Here is a 21,632-nt window from a genome sequence, read left to right as displayed (position 1 = left end):
TCAGCGTCAGATGTCACGGGGTAATAATGCTGCCTTCATGATTATCGGTAAATTGTATTCCACCCTTTGATATTTCTTGATAGCCAAGTGAACACATTTTTTTGTTGCCTCTAAAAAGTCATACATTTACTCGGGAAATCCATGCTTTTGTCTCACCCCTATTTTTGATTTACGTTTTTATATATTACATGAGGTGTCCGTTGTGCATGCATCTCTTTAAAATTGTCCTTGGGTGACATACAATTATGAATAATATTGTTTTCAAATTTCACTGGGTTAAATATATACATCAGTCGAGAGCCTACTACAAATATTCATTCATTTTCAAAAGGTTAACCCTCTAATCTGTTTACATAATGCCACTGCTATTTTTATGAACCCCTGTCACTTGTGAGGTATACGTGTTATGTGATATTTGCTGATTGATTACATTTAGATAGTCAACACAAATGTCTCAAACGTTCAACATCCGACATTACCAGATTACCGAAGAGCATTTGAAAGCAGCCTGTTTGAGTGCTAGCCCTAGATAGTGCCCGTGGCCTGAGCCTGGACCATTTCCACTGCGAAGCTAGTGCTACACAGTTAGTTGTCACCGTTTCGTTTTTCCACGGGAGCGTATCTGCGGACTTTATGCGGGCCACCTCGGTGCTTGAAGGAAGGCTCTCTCACAATGTCCACTAATAGCCGTCAGTATTGGTCTGCGAGTGAAACAAAAGCCTTGTTAAACATATGGGCTGACAAGAACGTGCAGCAACAAATGGAGGGCGCTTGTCGGAACGAAGAAGTCATTCAGTTCATGGTAGAAGAGTTGGCCAAGTTAGGTATCCAACGCACAACCACCCAAGTAAGGGAGAAACTAAAAAAAATGAGACATTTGTACAAGACTGTCAAGGTTGATGGACGAAAGAATTTTCCATTTTTTGACTTAATGGACCGTGTACTCGGAAGACGAGGAGGGGCAGAAGGTCAGCTGGGGACCAGTGAAACTCCCAAATGCATTGATGCACCTTTGGCTCAGCCAGGAGGTAAATAAACCTTTGGACTATGTCTTGTGTGCTTAGATTAAATGTGTAGTCTGCGACTGAAAGGGAGAATATTCTAATACATATAATTGATCATCACCATTGTAAATACTTAACGCCTCCCAGGAATTTCATTTAATGTGTACAAGATAACAGCGGTTGTTTAAATCTGCCGCAAAAGTGTTGTATGTTCACAGCAAAGATTCTAGCACTGTGCTTCAAGCCCCTCAAATGTTGTGAGCAAGAAACCGGGATAGTTCAATATTTCCACTGTTATTATTTATTTAACAAAAGGCATTTGTGTTCTTTTATAACAGACAAATCCTACACTACAGAGAGCAGCGGGCCCTCTGCCTTCAGAAGGGGTAATCATAGGGTCAGATCTGGTAAGTCAAACACTAGTCCAGCCTCGCTGGGCTCCCCTAGTGTTTCAGTGGTACCCCCTCTCTTTTTGTAACAAATTGTTAATAAAAAACAGATTATTGCTGTAATGCCTTGTAGACACAGAAGCATTAAAACGCCCTTTGACTCAATAGTAACCTCTGCTGAATCACTGAATTGTCAAATCAATATGCTTAGGACAAAGTGTTTTATGTTCCCTGTGAAAAATAAATCAAACATTGGTTACCTTTTCATATAAGGTTAATTCAATATTTGCATCAGTTTCACAGGGGTGTTTGACCATAAAATTAGATACCCTGCTAAAAGTCATAGGAAAGTATATTTTATCAAATAAAATTGCGCCCAAAACAATGCAAATGTTTAACAGCTGCTCTGTCCTTGCAGAGGCTCATAAACGCAGAGCTGACAGTGACACTACAAAAGAGTTTCTCAGTGCTATGACAGAGTGCCACAGGCAGTGGCTGGAGAAGGAGCAGGAGCAGAGGAGGGAGGATTGGGAGAGGGAAGCTCAGCTGAGGCGCGAGGAGATGCAACAGGAGCTTGCTTTACGCCGTGAGGAAGCAGAAAGAGAGGAGAGATTGAGGCGTGAGGAGATGGAGGCTCGAAGCAAAGACAGTGAGCTGCTGGCCTCTTGCTTCATGCAAATTGCAAAGCTTATTTCAAAGGACCCTGCTGCTTTGTAAGGACATACGCCTTAGGCTATTTTATAAATGGTTCATTTCCGCAAGCCATGGATGTATTTTTATTTACTACAGCACAGTAGCAGTGGATCGATGGTATTTGATCAGTTATTCTTTATTCTAAATACTACTGCATAGCTTTACTTGACACATGTCATGACATTGATAAAGAGATGATTCTTTTTTACTTTAAAAGAAAGAAAAGCATATTATTTAAAAGTATTTAATCTCTGTTATAGTATTTATGTAACTGTTGTGATTAATAGCTTGTATTCTAGTTCATTTTATGAATGAGTAATTCAATGCACAACCACTGAAATTGTGGTAAAAGTGGACAGGGTGTCATGACCTTGGTTTTCGTGTTTCGTGTTTTATTTTTTAAATCTTCACTTCCCCTTGTGTCATGTCGTCTTTTACTTCCTGTCCTTGTGTTTCTTTCTCCTCCCCTTGTGTCTTTGCCTTTTCCCCCCAGCTGTGTCTCATTCCGTGATTAGTGTCTGTGTGTATATATATCCTTGTCTGTCCCATTATTCCTGCTCTGTTCACCACCCTTGTTGCCTCGTGCTTCCCTCATGTCTTCCCTGGTTTTTGTTTTCAGTTTGACTTGTCACCTTGTTTTATATTTTTAAGCTTTGGTAAATAAAGCTCTCTTTTTGTTAAACCTCATCTGGCTATCTGCATTTGGGTCCTCCCCTTACGCCCCCATGACACAGGGTGGAAGTCAAATAACTCAAAATATTGTTTTTTTGATGTGTGAATAAAATATACAATCGGTAAAATGCACATTATTCTGTATAAGATGCTGTGTTTATTTTGTATGCATCTCTATAACTTGGAAAGGCAACACAGCAGCCATAAGTAAACTTAGTAAATATTTGTATTTGTTTTATAAGCTACAACAATAGTATCTCTCATTCCCATGTATTTACCTGAACGACAAAGTGGCATCAGCTGTAGTTCCTTGTGAATATGCAACACAATCTATTTTAAAAGAAAATGGTATTTTATTGACTGAAATAAATAAGATATATGTATATATATACTAACAATTCAGAAATAAACATTTGAAATTATAGTCACTGGTGGTGATGTATCGGTGGGTAATAAAAAGTATTATTGTCCATCAATCATCCTGTATCAACTGCTGCAAAGCAAGCACCGAGTCTGTCTCACATTTCCTTTGAGGCTTTCCATTAACAGTCTGAAGTGGCTCATGACCGATCCAGTCTGGAAGGAACGTATCCTTGTTTTTCTCACAGAGATTATGAAGCACACAGCATGTCTCTACCATGTCCTTGACAATATCCACATTGCAGTCATTTCGTTTGTTCAGGCACCTCCACCTACCCTTCAGTCTCTCAAAGGCACACTGGGATACACTGCGCGCCTGACTAATCTGAGTATTAAACAGCTCTTGCTCTGCAGTCAGCCAGCTTGTGTTGGTGTATGGTTTGAGAAGCCAGTGTTGAGAAGGATACCCAGAATCACCAATAATAAAGCATCTGCTGTCAGTTCCACAGACATTGAGCATCCTGATGGAGAAATCCTCACATTCCAACAACTCTCCACTGGAATCATTCATCCATGTGGGGCAGTTCATGGTCAGATCCCAGAACATGCCTTTGTCATCCACAACTGCATGTAATAAGATAGCAAGATAACTTTCTCTATTAGGTTGCTCAGACTGGTAATGTGGTGGTTTGATGACTGCGATGTGCATACTGTCCAGTACACTAATACACTGAGGAATCCCATATGTGTGATAGAAAAAGTCTGCCATTTTCACAAGTTGAGATGTGTTTGGGGTCACAACAAGCTGTGGTTTAAGCACTTCAATGACCGCGGTGCAGAACTCATGCACACAGCGGCAAACAGATGCTACCCCCACAGCGAAGAGATCTGCCACAGTTTTGTAGTCACAGGGGTTGGCCAATTTATAGAGAGTTAAAGCCACTCTCTTCTGTAAAGGGATGCAGAGGCGATAAGTGGTGTCCTGCCTCTTCAACTGTGGCTTCAACGTAGTGCAGAGATAGGAGAAGGTCCCTCTTGATACCCTGAAATCCTGCAGCCACTGATCATCTGTGAAAGTAGCAGCTGTGCTCTCCCACCAGTTGCTGGTCCGAGGATGGAACCACACTTTGGGTCTTCGTCGCATACGGTCCCTCAAGAAGTGATGTGTTATCTGGTTGGAGAGGAAAAACAAGCTAGGGATCAGCACAGGAAGTGCTGGACAGAAAAATTCTAGAAAGCACACAAAGTGAGGCCCTGTACACACTAAACAGCATGTTTTCCTTACAATTAGGGGTGGGCAATAATAATAATTAATCACAAAAATAATAACAGAAATCAATTGTAAAGCCGTAATCAGCAAATGTTTTGTATTTAGTTTGTATGCTCCATTTATCTTGAACAAACTCCACACAGCACTGTCATTTTTATTATTGTATTTTATACCTGTCTTATTCTGTTTTATTATTTATATATTATCTTAGCTCTTTAATTACATTTTGTTGATTGTATTTAAATGCCATTTTATAATGGGTTTCTTTTGTACTATGTCCTGATGCTTTTAATGTTTTTTTGTAAAGCACACTCATTTGCCTTGTGTTTAAAATCTGCTATATAAATAAACGTGCCTTGCCTTACTCTTTGACACAAACACACTTTCATCATCTGACACTTCATCATTATGGTCAATGCATATTATTAAGATTTACTCACCGGTCCGAACCAGACTGATCAAAGTCCGAACAAATGATGGAAGTCTACAGACAATATTGCGAGTTAAAAAACGCACTTGTGTGGAATTTCATACAACTATAGGGTGTGACTACAGACTCTCACTCATGGATGTCTAAGGAGAAGCTCTCACCGCTTTCATCCATTTGTCATGAGCACAGAGGCGATGCAGTCGACTCTGTTTGCAGACTTTTTCTCTCAGCATCCATGTTTCGTGGAGTTTCTTCAGGCGCAGCCGCCGAGTTGCCTGCAGCTGCAGACGTCGCTTCTTTCGCCGAGCTTCGGTCTGGTTGTCCTGCAACTGTCTCGCTCTGCACCAGGCGACAGCCGGGAGAAATACATCTGCAGCTTCCATACTGTACTTGTATATATTGGTGACTTTCTAAATCCCTTCGACCCATGAACTGTAGTCTGTACTACTGTAGACCAGAAATGCTGAAACCTGAAGATTGCGGCTTCAACTGGCGCCCCCTAGTGTACCGGAGTGTGTAGTACCATGACTACTGCCTAAAATCAAGTCTTATATAAAAATAACCATGTAATAATAATAATTTACTATAATAATGTGATAAAGTGCAACTTATCAGACACACTTATTAATTGCAAACAGAGCACTAGGAAATTACATATTTCCATTAGTCATGTTGCCCCACCCAATTCTATTAGGTTCCCTGAATGTTTTTCTTGCACCCTGTTGAATGGCTCTTTCATGCACTCATGTGGCCAAACCTGCACACTTCTGCTGAAATGAAGTCAGCTGAACTGACAAGAGGAAACACAACTGGAGTTGAGCAGACAAACATAAACGTGGGTGAGGGCTGGAGGGGTCTGTCTCTAAGCTTGCTGGACTGACCCACTTTCTACAGTTGTTGGAATCAACGACTGTTTTTCATCCTGGTTATATGGCTATCATTTTTTTCAACTTTTTGTAATGAGACAGACAAACTTCACTCCCAAAATGAGAGGTTGGCTGTAATGGAGAACTCAACCACTGCTGATCCTTTTGAATGGGAATACTATTATGATTACCTCGATCCTACGATTGTGGACGAGAGCAAGCTGAAATACAACAAATGTAAGTCTTTATGCATTACAGTATTTTTGTATGTCTTCTTCTGATGTTACTGAAGATAATAGCCACTTTCCTTTCCCCTTTCAGACTTAATTGTTATAATATTTTGGATCATTCTGGCTGCTTTTATGGGATTCCTCTTTCTCAGTTTGTATCTAATGTCTCGCAGTGGAAACTTGTCCAGGTAAGTGGGCTTACTAACTGAAACATTGACACACACACACACACACACACACACCTTTAACTTTAAACTTTGTTATTATTGTTGTTGCAGGAAACAAAGATCCAACATCAGAGGAAGACCAAAGACACCAACTGCTTGACCTGGGGCTGAATGGGAGCACTTTTTATGGATGTGAAAAAAACTAAAATAAAAATAATAAAAGTGGTGAGGGACACGAATAGAAAATCACTGATGGAAACGTAACTGTTAAGATGATATTGGGGAAACAAAGACATTTGAGACTAGAGGCAGTGTGTAAGAAATAGTAGCCAATGATCCTGCTTTATTTCCATCTCACTGAATACATACGAAGTGCAAGGCTATGTTTGCCAATAAACACAATGTTATGCAACTATTATCCTGTCCTTTAACCTTCAGTCTGTGTACATGTGAACCTTGCCCTAGATGTTAAAAGTACAAGGAGATGACATGTATATTATTGTGCTTCATCAAGACAGCAGATTACAATTTCATTTTGTGTTCTAAAACAAAACATTTTCACATAATTACACAGGTTTAAAATAGTACGGTCATGCAGGAACCATGTTCAAAAAGACATTCACAAATGTGTAACAGATTTGTAAATCAACATTTTATAACTGAGGGTTTTACAAAATATCTTCAGTCTTTTTACAAGAATGGTATGTAATTAAGTCTATTTCAGAGAACACAGTAGTGTTCAGGTGTCATATCTAACTCTTCAGGGTAATGATGTCATTACAGATGGCTCTGATGGCAGTTTGCTTCAGTGATGGTTTAGATGCTTTCTGTCTGTTACACTTGGCTCCCGTCACCAAACTGACATGAGACAGGAACAGCTCTGCTGACGTGGCTCCTCTCCACAACTCATGGACGTATGACGACAAGAGAAACAGCCCTTCTACTGGAAAGGAGAAAACAAGAGGCTTAGTTCATTTACACAACAACTTATTTCAATGGTGTCATCTTCAAAATAAAGTTTCTCCTCCATGTGTATTGCAAATGTGGCACAAATAGTGCTAGGTAATTAAAGTAATGTAACACTTGTTAATTGCGTCGTATAACAACTTTTGTTTAAAAGATTTGAGGATCTGGGACCCTTCAATAATTTTACGTTTAAATATCATATACCACGTGATGGCATTCCCATCAAATTACATTTATGGTCCTCCTTTGTTAAAGGATTGGGAACCTTTGCTTCTAATTTCAGTGTTTCAATAAAACATAGATCTTTTGGTATTATAGAGTGGAAAGGTGAGTTTTTAAGGGAGGCACAGTATTGATATAGTATTGTTTAGTATGTTTACAAGAGTCTGTGAATAAGGTGACAGGCTCTTACCACGTGTAGACTGATCATGTGTGGCTGCTGGCAGGCAGGCAGAGACGACAGCCTGATGCAGCTCTGGAAGGTTGCCTCGGGTCTCTAGTAATCGTATCATTATGTTGGTAAATAGCTGGAGGACTTCCACTCTTGCTGAAATGCTGGAGTGACACTGAGCGTCAAAGGCCTGATGGTAGAGTCGAAGGATGTCTGCTTTCATGCCAGGATCGAGTAACACAACATTCATGATTCTGCTGTGTTTCATCACAGCCTTTTCGACCCAGTGCAAGAACTCTTTTGTTCTGTTTTCATCATACGAGTCTTCCACCAAGCACCTCAGGGACCACTTGGTGAGCAGGTGAGCAGCATCACCGGCCAGCTGACTGGCATCCAGTTTGTCTCTTGGCTGAGCCGGCTGGGGTTCAGAGAGGGGAAACACAGGCTCCCAGTGGACAAAGATACTGCTGAGGTAAAATGTACACTGTGTCAGGAGACTCTCTTCTTGTTTCTCTGTCTCAGCATCTTCTGCCAGGTTCTCTTTTCTTGTGCGGGCCTGGGAAAAGGAGCCTTTACCTCTAGCCTTATCCTTCCCCATCCCTGAGGAGGAAGATGAACAAAACCATGTTTATTCCATTGACGTACAAGGAATGATTTAGATACTGTGAAGCAGAACTAAGATATACATTTTCCACTGTTTGTAATGGAAAAACTCCAGCATGTGTCATCATATGAAACAAATTGATACTTTTTATGCCTCATTTCTGTTCATTTCCCTACAGAGAGGAGAACACAGGGTCAGCTAAAGAGCAGCCAGGCTGGAGCACTTATTGAGCGGAGCTGGTGCTTTTTACGGTACAAACTTTCTATCAGAATGGAATTAATGGTAAACCATGGCTACTAATCAGTCTTAAAGAAAACAGTATCTACAATGTATAGTTAGCAGTAATGTAATTATCAAGGCTAAGCAGAAGCCCTGTTTAAGCAAAAGTGTAGACAAAATAACTTGTGAAAAATATTAATTATTAGGAAAATAATTAAACATCAATTGCAAATACTACTACAAGTTGGGTCATATTAGGTTTTCATGACAATTAGCATGAATGTCAACACCTATACACTGTATAATGTGTGTCAAGTTCATGTTGGTGAGTTTCAACTTGTGATGGCTATTTCTCTTTGATGATGCCCTTTGTCCAAGTTAGGCAGTTGTTATTATTTTGTTGGAGTTTTTGTGACAGATTTCTATCATGCAATTTAGGCACAGATCAATTTAGGCCTCTTTTGACAGAAAGACAACGATGGCAACATTTTTCAGTATGATAGAATTTGTTAAAGGACACACATAAAGTCACTCACCCAGCAATTCCTTCACTTTGTGCTTTTCAGACAGCGCTTGTATCTGGGTTAGGAGTGCCGTGTTGTGGGACAGCGAGGCCCAACAGAGAAGCAGGGTGAGGGATTCAGTACAAGAGAGAGGCTGTGGGTGGAGTGTTAGCCAGTCAGCCTGCTTGTTTACATTGAGAGCTGTCCCGCGATGCTTCAGTACAGAGCAAAGAGTCTGCAGGAACAGGTTGAGCTGAGCGGCCTTCACACGCGACCTGACAGGAAGAGATCAAACAAACACTGATATCCTTGATCAAACGACAGTTAACATACATTATGTTATTTATAGGTATTATTAAGTTGAGTCAAGAGTGACTTGAAGAGTGACTTATTACATTTGCACTTTCCCACCTACCACTGCTAAATGTTTCTGATGGTTATGGTGCTTTACCTGAGGTGTCTGCTGATAGTTGATGCCACAGACAGGAATTCATTGATGAGTGGGAGTGGGAGACACTTCCCTGAGCTCTGAGGTTTCTCCTCTGTAGATGAGGAGGTCTTGGCTCCATCCACCTGCTTCTCCTTCTGCCCCAGGTTAGTAAACCACAGCACATGGAGCAGCTCTATGATGGCACTGAGCAGCTGCTGGTCTAGATTCCTAAATAATAATAGGAAAATAAGTACAGACTTTTGTAGAAAAAACAAAGCTGGCTGAAGAGATTATTGCAGTAATATGAATGATAATGTCAAAAATAAATAGCCAAAGCTAAGACTCTCAGGCTTACCTTTTTTCAACCACCTGTATTATCCAGGTTAGGAGCCCACAGCTCTTGGTGAGGTTATAAGCTGCTCTGGTCACACGGGCAGCCTGGCACAACACCCTGATAATCTGTGCCTAGTGGAAAGATTCACGTGAAATACATGCACATTAGACATAATTCCTTTTTTTCCCTTATGAAGTGCATCTCAGAGCATGACTTCACTGCTATTGTGTTGCATCATTGTGATTCCTAGCGTGTACCTGGGAGTGTTCATCACACAGGGGGCTGCTGCTGAAACCTAGAAGGGTCTGAAATATGCCTTGTTGTTCACACAACTCATAGCTGTGTCCATCACTTATGCCTTCTTCCAGCACGCTCAAAATCCACTCACGTTCCATTTTATGCTGCAGAAAGAAAAGACAGTCAGTCGTACTCTCACGGCTGACACCCCTCCATAGAAACAGATAACATCAGTCTCAAAAAAAAAAACATGGGCTGAGCAAAACAAACAGATGAAGGTTGAATGTTGTTGACACACTAAGAGTTTATCTAGGCAATCATTTATTTATTTTAGGGTAGAATTCTACAATCATGATTATTAACCTCTCAGTACAAGTAAACAAAACATCGTTTTCTGAAGCATATTGATGAGATAGAGATAGAGATAGAGAGAGAGATATATATATATATATATATATATATATATATACACACACACACACACATATATGTGTATATACATATGTATATATATATGCGCGTGTAATCTTTCCAAGTACCTCCAAGTCAAAGCCGTAGAATAGCTTGAAGAACTCTGGGACTCTTCTGAAGTCCAAACTCTGATGGGACAGCAAAAACCTGTTTAACACCACATACATGTGGTCCTCTGGGTAATTAGGGAAAACAAGAAAAAACATCAATGACCCTGAAGGCAAAGAATGTTGTGTAGCAGGCAGTTTCAATAAAAGTCTCACACAAGCCCTAAACAAATAAAGTTAACACTATGAGTCTATGAGTCTAAAGGGCCATCACTCTGGTCAGAGACTAACAAGTGTTCATGGTTACACACCAGGTTTGAGCATCTGCTGAGCCACTTTGGCGATGTAGGTGGTCAGGACAAATGGAAGTCTTTGATTCTGCTGTCTGATCCCATTCTTCACGGTGTCCATCAAGTACAGCAACTGCTTGATAAAAACAAGTTCATCAGTGTTTCTGGAGGTCATTTCCACACTTATAATATTTAAATACCAACACACCACCTTCCTCACACTTTACCTGTCTCTTCTCTCTGACCCGAGCACCTTCCAGGTGTTGGTAGAAGCAGCTCAGCACATGGTACGCTGCCGCTCTCAAGTTTGGGTCGTAGCTACTTAGAGACATTAAAGTAACTCCCAGAGCATGACTGGATACAAACTTGAGGCAGTCAATCACACACTCTGTCACATAGAGAAAGGAGAAAAGTAACGGTTATAAAGCAGTGATAACTGATTAGGAGCGATGACAACAGCAATGAGATATATTCACCTGGCTGCAGTATGGTGCTGAATAGAGGCAAAAGAAAACGGGGATCATACACATTCCCAAGGTCCTTTACTGCAGTGTTACAGTACAGCAGCTCCTTATCATCCTATAATAAAGACATATTTAGATATTAAGAAGGTTCATCACAATAACAACAAATATGTTTCTCACTTCTTAGTGTTTGTTGTTGAAATAAACATTTCAGCCACAAGAGGCTTAAGTGCACCAATACCCCATGCTCTAAACAGCATTTAATGTTTTCTTCCAATTTCTCAACACACGCTTAACATTAAGGAACATAAATATATGAGCAAGGTACAAAAATATTTACCTATTTAAAAACATAAGGTAGTGGTGCGCTTCAGCCTCTTGTGGCCAAAACGAGTATTACAACAACAAACAGTAACAAAAAAACCTCCTGCCCCCAAATGTTTTTAATTATTTTTCACCCATTTTAACAGATGAGAAAAAGATAATTTAGAAAGATTATCGAGGCATAGAAAAATGTTAGCTGGCCAAACTTTGTTTCTACCTGTTCTTGAGTCTTAAAAACAGGAGAGAAAACTATTTAGATCAGAAGAAAGAAATGGATCACCTGAACTTATTTCTCACTTGACTCTTACGGCTTCGATACAACTGACCAATCAAAGGTAACTTCTTATAGAAAAGCTGTTCTTGAAAGTGAATATTAAATAAAAGTATCAACCTGCAGCATGATTCTGCGTTGCTGGGGAAAGTGTGCAATCGTTTGGAGCATCCAGTCACTTTTCAGCAGGGCCAACAAGTCGTCTGAGCTCTCTTGCTTCCACAGAGAAGCTCCAAGGCTTTTCCTGGTCTTATGGTGTTCCACAGCGGCCGGGCCCCACAAGAAGGATCTGCGGTTGAAAATACATAATCAGAGTTTGCAAAACACAACTACACTTGTTGCATTTAGAAAATACAAACATGAATTTAACTTACTGAAATTTCAGCAGAGTGACATTGTTTCTTTCATATTCCTGAAGAAGCAGTAATAGCTTCTGATCTGCAAACCAAAACCAGATGTAAGAGGAAAGGAGGACAACAAACACACAAGAACAAATATACTTAGATGTCATGTTTTACCTGCAGTACTCAGTGTAACTCCATATGCTCCCAAAAGTACAACAAAGTGATTGATGTTACAGACTGTTGGGCATTTCTTCACCAAAGAGAGAAGGAGGGACAATAACGCTTCTGAAAGGACAACAACAGAAGTGTGTTTGTCTTCAATAATAAAATAAATAATTGAATGATAATATTAATATAATGTTATTCTCCATTCTATTCTGCTCTACACATACCTTTAGCCTGACACCTGCTGGCCTCTTCATCAGAGTCCAACATGGTGGGCAGGAACAGAGAATGGCTGCTGGTCATCATGTAAAGGGTGGATAAAGGAATCAGATCCTTGTGGACTTCACGGCCACCGTACATTAGTTCCAACAGGTTTCCCAATGTCTTCAGAAAGTGGTGATCTCTGTAGCGATATCTACAGTGGAAGAATATCTTTTAGGTAATTGATTTTAAAACAAATGCATGTGATGAGACGCTGTTGAGCAAACATCTAGCAGAATGGATTGAGACAAATATCTTACTTCAGTCCATTCTTGACAAAACTGTTCCACTCAGAGGCAGTGATGTCGTCAGCTGATGTCTGTGTAAAGAAGATGTATTATTAAATGCATGAAATAAAAACACAACATGTACAGTATGTGTGAGGAAAATAAACCCACTAGGAGTCCTTGCAGTCTTTCCAGGATGCTCTGCTCCTGCTCTGACCGGGCAGTAGCCTGATCTTTATAGTGACTGTAAGCGGCGGTGAGACACTTGAGGGCAGCGGCGGTGACAGACTTCCTCCAGGTGTCTTGTTCTTCTGGGCAATCAGCCAGTTTCTCAGTGATCACATCTACTAGTCGCCACCTGAAAGAGAAAACAATTTTTAGCTAATGCCTTGTTACACTGATAATTTTCTTATCGTATAAAGAGTTAATGATTACCTTTCAAAACTGTCCACTTTTTGTAGAGCATTGGGCAGAGTGCTGACCAAGTTCCTGGTGTCCTTGATGTTTGCAGAGAGCTTGATCAGATTGGCTAGTGTTTCCGCAAGCTGGGCTCCGGAGTCTTCCGTCAGGTTTCCCAGAACACATTGGGACAATTTGGCCAGCAGCATTTGGTTCAAAGCCTTTACAACCTTTTTTTGCACTATAAAACACAGCAATCAGGCATATTAAAATTAATATACAAGTGGAAATGAGTGACATAAATACTGGTGCTGTATGCTTTAAAGACAATAGAGAACTTGTTTAGGTACTAACCATCTATTGGCCTAGCAGGATCCTCTCTACTTGCCACCTGTAGGTAGGTGTTGATTAGTGGAAGGAATGTTTCCATCTGGTCTGAGAGCTTCTCCATGTTCTCTGGCTCGAGGCACCACATATCAAAGCAGAGGCGGTGAGTGGAGCAGTTCTTCAGCAGCAGAGAGCTGATGGACAGAGAGTCTGGGAGAGGACACTGGAGACAGTGCAGCAGCACATCTGTGTGGATGAGTTTAGCACTGGCTGGCTCACTAGACAGAGTCTGCAGCAGGAAGGCCTCCAGCGCAGGGCTGGAGCAGGACAGCAGAAGGGTGCTCAGGCCGTGAAGGTGTGCCTGCGATAGAAAGATGCCGTGGTCCTGGGAAGGGTTAGCTTTAGACTCTGTGAGTATCTGCAGTGCCGCTTGACCATAGACACTAAGCTCGGCTTGTGTGCCCTTACTGCTGGGGGAGATTAGGCTCTCGTGGGGGAGGAGTAGCAACTTGGAAACCACCTCCCTGAGATTGCAGGAGTCCATGTAGCTGTGTAAAGACAGGAGGGCCTGGAAAGGTCTGGACTGTTTCTTTGCTGCCTGGGAGCCCTTCTCCATCAGTTCTTTGAGCACAGCTTTCTCTATAGACTCCATATAGCTACTAATAAGCTCCAGGTGACCAAGATCACAGAGAGTGGGGGAGCAGGTCTTCAGCAAGGCCAGCATGTCATCATTCAGCTGAGCACACATGTGCTTTAGCCTGACAGGATTCAGAGTGTGAGGAGGCAAAGCAGCCAGCTCCAGAGCCAGAAACCACTGCTGCAAACATGGATGCTTGAAGATGGAGCCAAGGGCAGAAACAAGGATCTAAACACAGAGGGTGTCATATTAGAATCAGGAATTCTAATAACAGTAGAACTAAATTTATAACATTGGTCATGGTTTGTACAAAATCCTTTTTTTCCCCCCCCCATCACATAAAAAGACAGTGAACTTTTCCCAACCTGCTCTTTATTGGCTTCTGTTGTGGACGACTGGTGGACTTCCAGGAAGAGGTCTGCTCCTTCTTGGGAGTTCTCGGCTGCTGGCTCAGAGATGGTAGTCTCCTGGAAGCCTTGTAGCTTGCTCACCAAATCCAGGAGTATTCCCATTACGGCCTTCAGAGGAGCAGTTCCTATGTCTTTGGAGAACTGTGCAGAAGGACATGATGTGTTTTGTGTATTTTAAACTTAGTAATTTACTGAGTAGTAAGCTTGTTTTGTGCTCTTACCGTGCCAAGGTTTTCCACAGTAGATTTTATGTAGAGTAATATCTGCTTGATAGCTGCTGGGAAGTCAGCCATCAACATGGAAGCTAGAGTTCCTTCCACGCTCTTCCTGAAGGCGTCCTCAAGCAAAGTGTTCGGTCCTTGGCTATACGCAGCTTTCATCAGTGCAGTGAATGAATTGGGGGTTGACATTCCCTTTAAATGGCATTCAGAGGACTTGAACTGCAGAACAAAAAGGGGACCGTTATTTTCTACGTAAAGAAATTACAAGTATATCACTTTTTCAGTTTGGTTCCAAAAACTGACCAGTTCCTCTCGGCACTGCTGTGGTAGCCATTTGGAGTAATACTGATGAAGGTGTATGATGGAGGGATGAGGAGAAGCAGAGAGTTCTGCGGACACAAGCTCTTTATCGTACTGCTGCAGAGCCAGACAGAGGGGGAGCGGCTCTCTCTGACAGTGCAGCACGTCTGACAGCACCGCAGACAAGTACTCATACACCACCCCTGGGAAAAGAAAGACAGATGCTTATCAACATTACACATTACATAATTAGTTTGGAAATCCTCATCAAGAGGAAGAAAACATTTTCTAAGCATAAATAAGAGGATTTAGCCTAGGGTAAAAACGTTCTTTCGATGCAGCAAATTTGAAAGCGTAAAGCTGCAATAGAAATGTTTTAGAGAAAATAAATGGTTTTCTTACCATTTTTATGATTCCTCAGTCTATGGCTGTGTTCAAAATCACATACTAGTGTGCAGTATATTTAATACTAAATCGGCATGTACGGCATACTGCCTACTAAATTAATAATTAAGTAAACCATTACCAGCAGACTGTACACACTAAAGTAAACTCAAGCAATACGTCTTCTCTGCGTCACATGACTATCCATCACTAAGTTATCGTTCCGAGCTATTATATATGTGGGCTCATGCATTTTTCCTCCTTATTGTACCTTAACGTCACTCGCCATCGTTTGTAATTATTTTATCCAATGAACTACTTTAAACATTGGACAGTTTGAAGGGCAATGCATTATTGGGACGGTCGAGTATCTCCAGTAAACTCACGTCTCATTCTCAGAATTTCTTGCTCATCTCAGTGTTTCCCCTACCATTGTCTTGGCAGGGCGCAGCGCAGCTAAATTAACTGTAATGTAATGTAGTTCCACTCTCAACATTATATTTTGTGCTTTACCCTTGTCTGCTGGCAGTTTGTTTCGGGCCTCCAGAGCAGCAGGTACGACCACACTGAAGGGGAAGGTCTGGATGATGAGGTCTTCACTCAGAGATGGCCCGAGCTCCTCCATCTCACCTTCATTACCCTCCATAATGACGTCAAGCATGTCTAAGACATCTAGAAAACATTTTCAGATTGTAAAAAACAGGTTTCACAGACATGCTTTTGGCTGCATAAAATGAACTTTTATTCCATCTTTAAATGCTCACCATCTATGTGTGAGATTGGGATACTGGCCGCGTCGCCCTCCTGGCTGCTCAGGTTGGCTTGCAGATAAGCTGCCTCCTGGACCAGGCTGGCAACCTTATCTGTGTACGTGTAAGAATTACACACCAGTTTCACCAACACCTAGAGTAAGAGACCAGGAGCAGTTTATATATTATAACTACTATGTCATGATTCACAATGTCTTATTTTGTCTAACCATTAGTAGAACAGTAATAGACAGAAATGTTGACAACATGTTACGTAGATGGGCTCACCCTCTCCAAGAATTGGATGACAGTCTCTTGTTGGTTTGCGTCTACTTTGGCCAGCTGGTCGAGCCAAAGCTCAAGCTCAGTCCAGGTGTACTCAAACACCCCGCTGTCCTTTAGAACCTGAAGAACAAAGCAGGAAATACAAAACAGCGGTCACCCTTTTTTCTTCCTGAAATAGAGTTTTAGTGTTGGGAGAAAGTTAGCAAAGTTTTTATGAAACCTTTGCAGTTCAATATTAACATAGAGACTTTTGCCTTTGCTGCACTTACTTCATTATTATTCAGTTCTACCACAGTATTCTTATCCTTGAGGCTTCTTCAAGTAATATGGACAAACTACCTTTTCTAACTGTAAGGACTGAACTGTTCCCTGCCAACATATCCTCTGGTGATAATGATGTCAATGATGTCGAGCCCTCGGATGAAATTGTACATTTTCCAAACTGTTTATTTTACTTTTGACAACTACTGAGGGATGGACTAATGTATTCAACAAGTGTATTTGAGTTTTTATTCCATTACTTGTTTTATTTTAAATGTATAGAGAAAACTTCCCCTTCCAGTCTGATAGTCCAAGTGAACTAATGTGGTGTAGGGTTAGGGGAAAACAATGATCAAGGCAAATGCCTGCCTGTGTTGGAAGATTTGCAGTTGCCTGTGTTTCACATATATTGCAGGCTGAAAGCAAATGCACAGAAGAAAAGAAGAAATGTTCCTTACCTTTACAACCAGCAGTCGTGTGGAGGTCTTCAGGTGGCTGCTGCTGCTGCTGACAAACATCTTGAGAAGGAGGTAAAGTACCGACTTCTCTCCGGATGATGATGATTCCGTATCTGCAACATCCTGGGAAGAAAAATCAATACACAATCAATTAGAAACAACGACGATTAAAAAGCAACAACCACAACCATTGTAAAAGAGTAAGTAGTGAAATAAAAGCAACAGTGTAACTTCTTCACCTGTATGCGGAACCAGGAGAACTTGCTTGCAGGGAGATCTAAGGCCAACTGCAGTATCTGATACTGCAGAACTGGGGGAACTTCTTCCCTCATTCCTTTCTCTGACACAATCCCTGGAAAGGTGAAAGAAGGGAAAGCTTTGTTGAAGACCCAACAGTATAATACTTTAAATAAATAACTAACGTGTGAACTCAATGATATAAAAAAAAAAAAAGCATCACCTTTTAAGAGCTTGCTGAAGTCAAATTTGCACTGGCTAACCAGATGTGGCACTACCTTCTGGTAAAGACATATGACCTGAAGAATCTGAGTCTTCAGCAGGATGACCTCAGCTGTCTCAGCAACTGCTCAACACAAAACAACAGTCAATCAAATGTTTTTACAGGACTGATTAGTAATAAAACAATATTCATGTAATGTAAATGTTATTACCAGGCACTTTGTTTTCATTATCCGTCTGTTCAGCACTCCCTTCAGTTTTTGTCTTTTTTTCTTCAGCATCCGTCTTTTCCTTCTTGCTAAGTGACTGCCACTTTGAAACTATGCTTGTCATGTCGGGCAAAATCTGGATCCGAGCATGAAAAGTGGAGGCTTGAGTTGTTCAATGGTGTATCATTAACATGTGTGGGTATTAAGACAAGACTTCCTTGAGCTTACCTTGCTGAGAGTCTCCCTGTACTGCTGCACCAAATCCCCCATCATGTCAGAAGTGTATACGTTCGAGCTGTGCCACTCAGATTTATCCAAAAGGTACTCCAAATTCTTATTGGCTCTTTTCAAGGTGAAATTCATCATGGACAGAGTTGTGAGCTGCACTGCTGTGTTGGCAAGCTGTCAGATACAAGAGGAGATATTCTGATATTACATGAAAACGTACTGTACATTATCAGTGTGTTGTGGTACTGCAGCTCTGATTCATTCATTATATAAAGGCTCAGTCACTTACACTGATGCCCTGTGTGAAGAAGGTCTTGTTACAGACGGGAGGAAGAGATATCACCATGATCATGGACAGCAGGCGAGGGAGAGGGATGACCTCACCAGTTTGGAAGGCTGTGGAAATCTCTGGCTGGGCTGCGTAGATCTGACATAAGAATTCACAAAGGATCATTACACAAATGTTTTTAAATAGAAAAGCTAGATAAGAGCCAACACTGAAGCAAGTACCTTTTTAAGTAACTTGACATTGTCCTGCCAAGCACTTTTGAGGCGGGGAGTGTATGAATACTGAGTCTCCTTAAAGTATCTGGCCAGCATGTCAGGGCTAGCTTTCAACACATTCACCACCAGCTCCATCACCAACTCATCCTCTGTGGCCTGCTTCTGCCCCACCAAGAACTGAAGTAAGACAATGTTGCCAGCTCTGAAAAAAAAATGAAAGCCCTATGATCAGCATGAGGAGCTTCCAGAAGACTACAAGGTAAACTTGACACACTGATTACTTACCTCCCAGCTGTGCCAAAGCTGGCATCATGAAAGCTGATACCATGCTTACGAGAGCAACACAAGTCGAGGAGGAAACTGTGAACAAGTTCCCTGATGACAGATATCCCAGCATGCTCCGAGTCCTCTAACATCTTAAAAGAAAAGAAATAACATTTAGACCCACAGGTTTAACATTTGGATAACAGCGCCTTTGTTTAAAAGAGTCAAAAAGGAAATAACTCACTCTGTCATCATCAACGGTTGCATCCACAATCCCATTCCACTTATACAGAGATGCTATGTTGGCCAGAACAACAGGTGTGAAAAAACGCACTTTCTGTGTTTTACTTATGAACTTGTTTAGTACAACCTGCAGCAAGACAAACAACAACAAATAGATTAATCAAATACATACATTTACTTTTTTTGTAATGAAAATTGTAAACTACTGAGTACTTACTCTCGTCTTCAGGGTGGACAAAATCAGATTGGCTATAGACATCCTGTCCTCCTTCAGACCCGTACTCAGGATCTCTGGGAGGAGTTCTAACACATACAAATGTACACGTCATTAACAAACCTCCCGAAATAAAAGTATGTTGTGTAAATGTGAAAGCATAACTAATTATTACCTTTGATTTCCAATAACTGTCCAACTGTAGCATTATCTCCAGACACCAAAAAGGACAGCACAAACTGGATAAAAGCCATGCGGACATCGGGTCTTCCCTGGAGAATTCATAAAGAAGAATGTCAGCATACATATCTCCCACAAACATGCTGAAAACGGTAAAGAGAAAACACTACATCACACCCTCTTATCCTTTCTCTTTGCCAGTCCAGACAGAGCTTTAGTGACGTGAATGTGACTTAGGACATCTCTGGCAGCTTCTGGACCCTGAGACACCAAAGCGGACAGGAGACTGAGGCACTGACGGACAAACCTGTGCACAACGGAAAACACAACATGAGGGCCATGTTCGGAAACACACATTTCAAACTGTGCTGAGAGGACTGACGTTTTCGGTCCTTGTAATGAGGTCATTACACCAACCTGTGATTTTCTGACTGGAAAGATCCCTGCAGAAGTTTCACGTGGCTGGAAACAGTCTTTTTCACAATGGCATTTCCAACCATGCTGAAGTGGGACAGATCACTGGCTGTCCTGAGGAGGATCATCTCCAAGCTCTCAAAAACCAGCATCATCTGGACATAGCAGGGTTGGGTTGGATTAGAGCTTTACATGTCCAAAAACAGATAACCTAACTATGTTCGTACCCTCCACTGAGTAAAGCACTTACCTCACTCTCTACATGCTTTTCTCTTTCTAGCAGTTTGAATATTTCTGCACACTCCATAGAGATTTTAATATAACCTTCAACTACATCATACAGGTCAGAGCATGGCAGCTTCTTCGCGGTTGATACGAATGTCTCCAGTCCTGCAGGCGATACAAAGTAAGAATTAACCAAAGCAGAGAAGAGCGCTGCACAGTAACACTGCGGGGCAGGAATGATAATGCCCAAATAACCTACTGATACAATGCACACAAGTGAATAGATGGACAGATGAATGAATCACTATTATGTCTTAGTAGCTCTTCTGTGAGATGTGTACAAACTGTACATATACACAATATACTCACCCTTCATGGCTGTGGTGGGTTCCTTTAGCATGGCTTTAAATACGGTTCCATTGAACTCCGGAACTTCTTTTTTCAGCGGAGTGTTTGACTCCGCTGAGTCTTCCATGTGGCGCTTAATACCCATTTTAATACGCACAAAAACAGATATTAATGACTTTTACTTTATCTCACTACCATGCTAAAAAAGTTCTGTCACAGTTACCCACGTTGTGCTGTAAACAGAAAGCGGTCCAACGAAATTGTCATCCGGTCAGAAACGTTTGCTGCTGAAGTTTAGTTCCGCATTGTTTGCGTTCTGTTTATTTCAAAGCAATACCTTTGCAATATATATACAGTTTATATTTATATTTTCAATTGCTCCCATGAAATATGAGCCAGTGAATTACATTTAATACTAAAATGTTAATATATCCCAATATAAAGAGGTGAGTCCTGTGTATTAATAGCCTACATTCTGGTATTACATTTGAGTCGCTGGGACACATTACATGTAAGTTATTGAGAACAAAACATGAGAGTTTAAAAAACACTAAAAGCCCATATAAAGAGGTGTGTCCTGTATGGTAATACATTTTGATATTCGATATTAAATGTAGCTTTAATGTATCATTCCAAGTACCCAATCTCACAAATTATATACACACACACACACACACACACACACACACACACACACACACACACACACACACATATATATATATATATATATATATATATATATATATATATATATATATATATATATATATATAACATGTGTTTAACCATGTAGTCTCATTGAGATTAAGATTCCTTTCGCAAGACAGACTTGAGTAAAGAAAAAGAAAAAGAAATGCCTTGTTCTAGTTCCATGAATTACAGCATTATTTTTGTCAAAACACACATTTTGCTGAGCCCATGTAGACATAGTTGTGGTTTAGCTTTGTAGCCTATTTGTGGGTGTGGTTTACAACCAAAGTGCAGCCTCTTCTCAGTTATTCTTTTAACAAATCTTCGCAGGCACTGCCTAACTAGATCTCAAAATTGATGTCAAACTTATGAGGACCCAATGCTGTTAAGTAAAGCATGTAAAAAGGTTTTCTGCAATATAAAATGTAATGTTGGGCTGACCTGTACATTGCAGTCTTACAGTCTGTTTTAGTATGTAATCATTTCTTTATAACATCGACATAAAGAGGGAAAATCAAGCATCTTATTTTGGGATTGCACCAAATGCTAGAAAACTAGAAAACATAACACCTTTGTGAATAAGGGTGCATC

General features: G+C 40.9%; 3 protein-coding genes across 6 annotated transcripts; 1 reads left to right on the top strand and 2 right to left on the bottom strand.

Moving 5' to 3' along the window:
* Positions 1 to 3: 3 nt before the first annotated feature.
* Positions 4 to 3,863, top strand: LOC115017535 (eukaryotic translation initiation factor 3 subunit A-like). The gene is made up of 3 exons (XM_029446065.1): positions 4 to 1,028; positions 1,343 to 1,411; positions 1,812 to 3,863. The coding sequence occupies exons 1-3, from the start codon at positions 674 to 676 to the stop codon at positions 2,108 to 2,110; spliced, it is 723 nt and encodes a 240-aa protein (XP_029301925.1). The 5' UTR covers positions 4 to 673; the 3' UTR covers positions 2,111 to 3,863.
* LOC115017533 (protein ANTAGONIST OF LIKE HETEROCHROMATIN PROTEIN 1-like) lies at positions 3,196 to 5,317 on the bottom strand. Of its 2 annotated transcripts, XM_029446064.1 has the most exons (3): positions 4,980 to 5,317; positions 4,829 to 4,872; positions 3,196 to 4,289 (listed from the first exon to the last, which is right to left on the bottom strand). In XM_029446064.1, exon 3 carries the CDS (start codon positions 4,260 to 4,262, stop codon positions 3,231 to 3,233), a length of 1,032 nt encoding a protein of 343 aa, XP_029301924.1. In that variant the 5' UTR covers positions 4,263 to 4,289; positions 4,829 to 4,872; positions 4,980 to 5,317; the 3' UTR covers positions 3,196 to 3,230. The 2 variants fall into 2 exon arrangements, with proteins under 2 accessions (XP_029301924.1, XP_029301922.1); XM_029446062.1 differs by lacking the exon at positions 4,829 to 4,872.
* Positions 5,318 to 6,390: 1,073 nt separating this feature from the next.
* Positions 6,391 to 20,662, bottom strand: urb1 (URB1 ribosome biogenesis homolog). Of its 3 annotated transcripts, XM_029446900.1 has the most exons (40): positions 20,576 to 20,662; positions 20,370 to 20,481; positions 20,026 to 20,165; positions 19,779 to 19,930; positions 19,539 to 19,668; positions 19,357 to 19,453; positions 19,185 to 19,270; positions 18,969 to 19,094; positions 18,746 to 18,876; positions 18,467 to 18,662; positions 18,246 to 18,383; positions 17,957 to 18,130; positions 17,732 to 17,864; positions 17,521 to 17,643; positions 17,300 to 17,412; positions 17,061 to 17,183; positions 16,345 to 16,461; positions 16,072 to 16,210; positions 15,821 to 15,979; positions 14,927 to 15,126; positions 14,624 to 14,842; positions 14,358 to 14,543; positions 13,383 to 14,220; positions 13,065 to 13,269; positions 12,801 to 12,987; positions 12,663 to 12,721; positions 12,369 to 12,556; positions 12,151 to 12,261; positions 12,007 to 12,070; positions 11,753 to 11,921; positions 11,050 to 11,152; positions 10,801 to 10,961; positions 10,595 to 10,706; positions 10,305 to 10,411; positions 9,786 to 9,929; positions 9,550 to 9,659; positions 9,216 to 9,422; positions 8,798 to 9,039; positions 7,460 to 8,038; positions 6,391 to 7,024 (listed from the first exon to the last, which is right to left on the bottom strand). In XM_029446900.1, the coding sequence occupies exons 2-40, from the start codon at positions 20,473 to 20,475 to the stop codon at positions 6,834 to 6,836; spliced, it is 6,765 nt and encodes a 2,254-aa protein (XP_029302760.1). In that variant the 5' UTR covers positions 20,476 to 20,481; positions 20,576 to 20,662; the 3' UTR covers positions 6,391 to 6,833. The 3 variants fall into 3 exon arrangements, with proteins under 3 accessions (XP_029302760.1, XP_029302758.1, XP_029302759.1); XM_029446898.1 differs by having other exon boundaries at positions 20,370 to 20,653; XM_029446899.1 differs by having other exon boundaries at positions 6,391 to 7,021; positions 20,370 to 20,653.
* Positions 20,663 to 21,632: the final 970 nt, after the last annotated feature.

Source organism: Cottoperca gobio, chromosome 13 (genome assembly GCF_900634415.1).
Source record: "Cottoperca gobio chromosome 13, fCotGob3.1, whole genome shotgun sequence".
Taxonomy (NCBI): Eukaryota; Metazoa; Chordata; class Actinopteri; order Perciformes; family Bovichtidae; genus Cottoperca; species Cottoperca gobio.
The sequence above is the reverse complement of the archived record's forward strand: the minus strand, read 5'-3'. Positions and strand labels throughout refer to the sequence as shown.

What these genes read in the sequence shown, in the direction of transcription:
- LOC115017533 (XM_029446062.1), bottom strand. Translation starts at nt 5,201, where the DNA reads ATGGAAGCTGCAGATGTATTTCTCCCGGCTGTCGCCTGGTGCAGAGCG. An exon ending in ATGACAAATGGATGAAAGCG is followed by an intron (nt 4,290 to 4,979) that starts GTGAGAGCTTCT and finishes CTCTCCAACCAG; the next exon opens with ATAACACATCACTTCTTGAG.
- LOC115017535 (XM_029446065.1), top strand. Translation starts at nt 674, where the DNA reads ATGTCCACTAATAGCCGTCAGTATTGGTCTGCGAGTGAAACAAAAGCC. An exon ending in ACCTTTGGCTCAGCCAGGAG is followed by an intron (nt 1,029 to 1,342) that starts GTAAATAAACCT and finishes CTTTTATAACAG; the next exon opens with ACAAATCCTACACTACAGAG. An exon ending in TAATCATAGGGTCAGATCTG is followed by an intron (nt 1,412 to 1,811) that starts GTAAGTCAAACA and finishes CTGTCCTTGCAG; the next exon opens with AGGCTCATAAACGCAGAGCT.
- urb1 (XM_029446898.1), bottom strand. Translation starts at nt 20,493, where the DNA reads ATGGGTATTAAGCGCCACATGGAAGACTCAGCGGAGTCAAACACTCCG. An exon ending in CTTCAGCAAGCTCTTAAAAG is followed by an intron (nt 17,413 to 17,520) that starts GTGATGCTTTTT and finishes TCACCTTTCCAG; the next exon opens with GGATTGTGTCAGAGAAAGGA. An exon ending in CTGTGGAAAACCTTGGCACG is followed by an intron (nt 14,544 to 14,623) that starts GTAAGAGCACAA and finishes CCTTCTGCACAG; the next exon opens with TTCTCCAAAGACATAGGAAC.